Source organism: Perissodus microlepis, chromosome 2 (genome assembly GCF_051167445.1).
Source record: "Perissodus microlepis isolate ML-2025 ecotype Zambia chromosome 2, ASM5116744v1, whole genome shotgun sequence".
In the NCBI taxonomy this organism is placed as follows: Eukaryota; Metazoa; Chordata; class Actinopteri; order Cichliformes; family Cichlidae; genus Perissodus; species Perissodus microlepis.
Window position 1 is genome coordinate 13,127,566 of NC_140462.1, and position 6,442 is coordinate 13,134,007.

Here is a 6,442-nt window from a genome sequence, read left to right on the forward strand (position 1 = left end):
AAGCTCTATTAGGCTGTTCTTTGCTTCAAATAATGTGAATAAAACATGAAAGTTGAGGCTTGTTATCTTGGTTTTATTTCCACATCTTTTCGATTATGATCCAGATTTCTATCTCGGAGATAGTAATAAATATAATTACAGTTAAACAAGTTCTGCAGTCATCCTGTTTGTGGCACTAAAGCGGTGATATTTTTTCTTCTCAGGGCTCCTTATTCAGCTGCACTGACACGAAGGTCCTATACAAGAGGACGTATGAGACAGAGAAAGACACATCAAAGCTGACCTCATATGAGAGATAAGTGATCATAATTCAGTAAATACTGACCCATCACGTCTGGATTACGATTAGCTGGCAGGCTTGTATAAGAGGTCAAGCTGGACAGAGAGATCATGCAGGGGTCCGGATGTCCCCAGGTGTCATAACATGAACACAGCTGGTCTTGGTACACACTGCAAGAGATGTCCCCTGCTGGAAAACAAAACAGTTCCAGCTCAGGTTCTCTTTTATTTCCCTTCCTGTCTCCATTTCTATCTTCACTTGTTCTAATTAGACGAATGATGAAACACATGCATGCCTGCGTTTCCAGGGGTAACTATGCATATTTGTCCATGCAATCTCCTCTTCTAATGCTCGCAGTGATGGAGATGTGAGGGTGTATGGGCCTGTAATGAGAGGCCAAGGTGAGGAGGAGGCAGCGAGGAGCAGAGAACCTGCTGGCTTTGAGGACAGAAGCCTGGGGAGCTGAGGTGGACCTCCTGCCGCGGAGGTTGTTTTAGTCAGACTAATATTAACATAAGACCGCTGGCTTTTCACATCAGTCTGCCATGTGGTCACAAGCTGCGGAGAAGAATAGGCTCTAAACCCTGAGCCTGCTCTGTAAATACATCCATGTGTGTGAGCTCTTACAGTAGAAAAAGAAATGGCCAGTGAAGTTTGTCTATCTTAAGGATGCAATTTCAAACAATGTGTTTGACTTTTCTTACAGAAATTCTTGGTATGACTTTTATATATATATATTTTTTTTAAAAGGCGCATCAAGAAAAAAACTTATTGGAAAGGTATTAAAACTAGGACTTTCAAAGACATCTGAACAATGTGCAGATTTGCTTAAAAAGAGAAACTTTACATTCTTCACCAGTTATCCAGCTAGTGTCTGCAAGCTCCAGAGGCACCAGCTCATGAGCAGATACGAACGTTTCTAGATTTGTGACACCAACATGACTACAATCAGATGAGAAGATTGTATGAGTCAATATGAAATACAATAATAACAGTTTAAGAGTGTCTCCTCTCTTCTAATCTCTGTCACCAAATGTGTTTCCCAGGGCTCAATAGCACTTAGAAAAAATATATGCAAGCATAGCCTAAACTTTCTCTCAGCTCCACATCACCACAAACTGTCTGCCAGACATCCTCCTCAATCCCTCACGAACTACTTCTGTGACCTCAGGATCTGATTATCTTTCAGTTTTCTCAAAATTAACAAAAACAAAACTCATGGTTGTTTAGTCAAATGCACTTGTATGAAGAGTTGGAGCTCTATCTCTTGCAGTTCATGGTTGTTTACTGCCTGCCCATCCATGATGGTTCACAAACTATGGTGTATCCTGGACTTGACCTTATATTTTATTATCTTCTATTTAAACTAAAGCTTCCTGGGTCCAGATATTCAGCATTACAACCTACAACCTTTTTCAGTGTTGGGGTTTATTTCAACCTCTGCAGCATCTCTCATTTCTGTCATTAATTTTCCTTTCTTTCTGTTGCTTTTTTCATCTTTTGTCTGAACGATTGTAACAGAATCTTTTCTGTAGCATTAAGATTCATATCCCTGGAGCATCCCCTGCTCAAGTTCCTTTGAGATTTTGTGTCTCACAACCTCTATGAGCAACTGAATCGCTACACCATCTCCCAAAATCTTTGCTCCATTGACACTGAGCAGCCACCTATTTCCCGTTCTCTGGACTTACATGTGATGCTGCAGGAGTTGCTCCTTAATAATGTCTGACAAAAATGGAGAGCTGCTAACAGCAGATAAAGCAATCGAGTGTAGAAATTGGTAATAGAAGTGAAAATATAGAAATTAATAGAATACTTGTGAGCCTACACTTTCAACATGAACAATTGCAGATCACGCTCACAGATTACATTACCTTCTGGTATCTTGCAGCTATATTTTGAGATTCCTAGAATCCCACTGATGGAAAAGCTGGTTGGGGAGGAACAGGCTGTTCCCATGGCAACTGATGATGCTGAGGACACTGCAGAGGCAGAGGTTTAGTGTCATTAAACATTTGTGAGAGCACGAGAGGGTAAAAGAAACAGTCTTACCAGCTTCACAAGATTCGGACTGAACTTTCTTCCTGATGATTCTGTGAGGACAGAAATAACTCACTCAACGTTTTTCTTCACTTTTAAAATCTGTGTAGTCAGACACACGTGAGTTAACACACTGTACCTGTTGATGGAGCTGATGCTGGGCACACTGTTCTGGTCACACACTTGCTCCAGCAGCAGCCTGTCTCGGATCTCCCAGGCGAACATGGTGGGGTTGTGGTGTTTCAGTTGGAGGATCTTTTGCACAACTCGGGGAGTGGCCACTTTGGGCTTAGATCCCCCGATCAGTCCGGGTCTGATGCTTCCTGTCTCATTGTACCTGAACAAACAATGTCAATATCTATCAGTTAGGCTAACATTTTACCTGAAAGCAATGCTGTATAACAACCACATCAAAAAGTCACCTTTCAAGGATTTTCACCTTTAAGTACATTATCAGCTATTGTAATATTTTTTTTTTTACATTTTCCATAAAAACCTCAAGCTGTAATGAAGTGAGAAAAACCAAGAAGTTTAAAAGTCAAGCTTAAAGCTTAAAAAAAAAAAAAAAAAAACCCAACAAAATATCACAGCATCACAGAGAAATTACACTCACTAAGGTGCTCACACAAAATATTTGCATTAATATAAGTAGGGCATGCAATAGATTAAAAAAAATAATTACAAGTTTTACAAATAAGCTAAAAAAAATTGTTTAAAATATGTGGTTTTCATATTCAAATGATACACTTTGCTTTTGGAAAAGTGGTAAAACAGCCAAGCAGACATCACTAACGCTAAAATGTATTTAAAAATACCTTTATGTGTGAATTAATACACTACTAAATAAAACAAATACTACCACTCATTACCCCTACGACGGAGTATTTGGGCCACATTAAGAAAAAAACAGTGTCGAAATTTCTGGGATGAACTCGAAATCATTTTAATTTGATAACATTTTGATAATAAAGTTGAAATGTGGAGATAACAGTTGTTTCAAGTCAAACATCTGCCACAGCTGCTAGGCTGTGTAGATGAGTTAGTGAAACAACTTGATCAGCTGTCTTCTTGTGTCTTAAGACACATAGAGGGTGTATGTTGTATCACAATTGTGATACAACATACACCCTCTATGCCCTCTATCCATCGTTATCCGTACACCTTTCCATTACCAGCTGTTTTATTTTACTCTTCCAAGCTCGTGTTTTTTCTTTTTGACCAAATGGGCTCTTCAGCGCCCTTATGCTCATCACATATCAGCAAACTGCGTTCATGAGCTAAAAAAAGACACAATTTCCTTGTTAATAAAACTAATTATGAAGTACGATTTCACTACATTATGTAAAAGGCGTCAATCTTTATATTTCAATCTGACAGTGATTAACAATCACGTGGCCCTGATGCTCCTTCGTACATTACAGACTCCGTTTACCTGGCCAGTATTTTGCTGACGCAGCCGTGACTGACGCGCAGGCGGCGGGAGATCTCACAGGGACGCACGCCCTGTTGCGCGAGCTCCACGATGTGCTGTCTCACCACGTGAGGTAACGGGCGGCCGTTAATGAAGACACCGCCAAGCTGATTGACTCCACCTTGCCCTGAGCACCGGAGCGGATGAAGAAACATCAGTTAAATTGTGCTATACTTTAGACCACCCATTCATGCGCTCAGTGCACCGACTGCCGCGTACTACTTAAAGTTAAAGAGGTAACACTATAACTTAGTCTGGGCTACGGTGCTGGTAAAGTCCCTCACTAGGAAACATCATTAGGCTACTTACTGTGCGTAACGGTGAGCGGAGCCTGTCCAAAATGCACTTCCATCACAGACTTTTGTCTAAGTGTGGAAAATGCTTGGAGATCTGTTGGACTTCTGCTTCTGGGTGCGGTTATTGTGGAGGTTGCAACATTTTAAACCAACCTGGAAACTGAAAAACTAAAGTTGTGCGCGGTGCGAGGTGGCAGGTCAGAGGCTCCTCTCTGATACTTTCAGCACCTGCGCGCTGGAAAGCTGCTGGAGCGCTTTGAACGCACACGCACGTGCAGCAGCTCGTGTGAGCAGGGCTGTACCAGGACTTTAGGAATACAGAAGTGGTGAATCAGAGTCCCCAAGGCGGAGCCCCTTAAGTCCCCACAGTCCATGTGCTTTTAAAGTTATTTATCATAGAAATATCGTGAGATATTTAATATTTACAAAAACAAAAACTACACCTGGCTTCTTTCACGTACAGACCCCATTTGCTGCATATGAAAGATGTGCTAATCCACACAATGCACAGCCTGAGCAGCAGATGATTTGTGCTTATGATAAATCAGTTTTAACGTTTAAAGCAAGAGCAATAAGCAGGCTGTGTAGCTGACATCTGTCTATTACAAAAATATTATAGTAAATCATCAGGTGCATACAACTTATTTTCGGTGTGCACATCAAATCATTTTTATGTGTAAGAACATCACAAATTTAGTATTTTTTATAATAGATTATCGTGTGCACTCCAACTACTTCCATCAGAATTAAGATGGTAAGAAGCAGCCAGATGCAAACTGATCATCAGCAAGTGTGAGAAACCTCTATAAAAGCAGAAGTTCTGGTTTGCTGGTTTAATGTCCTTTGGACAGATAAGACCACAGTGGAGATGTTTGGCTATAATGTACAGAGCCACATTTGGTGAAAACCAAACACAGCAGCACAAACACCTCATACCAACTGTCAATCACAGTGGAGGAGGGGTTATGAATTGTTTTTTTTTTGTTTTGCAGCCACGGGACCTGGGCACTTTCTGAAGAAAAGCATCAAGGCAAGGCTGTGGAAGCAGGGGAGCTGCAGCTGGTATACTTTTTCAGCGCAACATTTAGGTTAAATTTTGATTGTTTATTGTTCTCTGCTATGTGCAGTGATGTAAGATAATTCCAAGACTGACAAAATTTGTAGAGCATGACAGGATGACAGAGACCCCCTCCTCTGAATTAAGGTGTTGCAATGGCACAGTTAAAGTCCAGACATACACCTGATTGAAATCCTGTGGTGGGACCTTAAGAGCTGTGCATAGCTGAAAACGTGCAACCCTCAAATGAACTGAAGGAATATTGTAAATATTGCAAACGGTGAGTCAAAATTCCTCCACAACCATGTGAGAGACTTCTGTATCATGTGGCGTTATTAGTTTTTCACACAATTCTTGGTTTAGTTTTTTTTAAAATAAAAAATAAATAATGACAGTGTAATAAGTCACGTGTTACTCATCTCATTGTATTTATATTTTATCTTAAGACCTGATAAGCCTTCTGATAAATGGACTGTGCCCCCTCCCCACCCACACAGCCATTCACACAGCTACACTGTAAGAGCCACAAGCGGACTGTGTTGTCACTGTCTACACACGCACGCACACACACGTAAACACATACAATACACTCCTCAGATACTCACACTACCTAATTTAACCATCCCCTTCAGTGAAAGGACTGCTGCTATCCACCCGAACGAATGGTTCTTGAGTTTGTTTTAGAACTTTGATTTTATGCTATTTATTATCCATAACTATTGTTGCAATTCATTACTGCCTTTTAACTGCTCCTTTTAAACGTATTCTTTTTAATCTGTTTATTCTGTTTTAAACTGTATTGCTTATTGCACTGTAGAGGCTGGTGAGAAACCGTATTTCGTTTCAGGCCGGGTAACATCATACGAAATGACAATAAACTTCTTGAGTCTTGAGTCTTTTATTATGTCTTGATATGTAAAGCCTTGAAATTGACAGAGGGTGCACTTCTTCTTTTTTTTTTAGTTATTTATTTATTACATTGATTGTAATATAACACTAGACCTTTATAGTTAACATCTAATTAGGATTACGCTTGACTGAATGTAGACTGATAGTCCTATTTCAGTTCAAAATGTGTTAATGTGATTACATTTCTTAGTTAAATAATATATTTTTAGTTCACAAAATTAATCCTACAGCTGTAGCTACGCTGCAGACTGAAGTCCATATTATAAAATGGTCTAACTTCAATCGCTAACAATTAAACCCAACAACGGTTATCAGAAAGTAGTTTTCCATACAAACGTGGACCTCTTTTATCACTGACTATACCTGGAAACTCCTAGACAGACTTTGGA

At 40.0% G+C, this 6,442-nt stretch overlaps 1 protein-coding gene across 1 annotated transcript; it reads right to left on the bottom strand.

Annotated features, from left to right (window-relative positions):
* On the bottom strand, nt 1-4,143 carry LOC146392463 (paired box protein Pax-5-like). Its single transcript, XM_084950148.1, has 7 exons — nt 4,101-4,143; nt 3,753-3,918; nt 2,460-2,657; nt 2,333-2,373; nt 2,155-2,262; nt 326-469; nt 1-236 (listed from the first exon to the last, which is right to left on the bottom strand). Exons 1-7 carry the CDS (start codon nt 4,141-4,143, stop codon nt 214-216), a joined length of 723 nt encoding a protein of 240 aa, XP_084806274.1. The 3' UTR covers nt 1-213.
* Nucleotides 4,144-6,442: the final 2,299 nt, after the last annotated feature.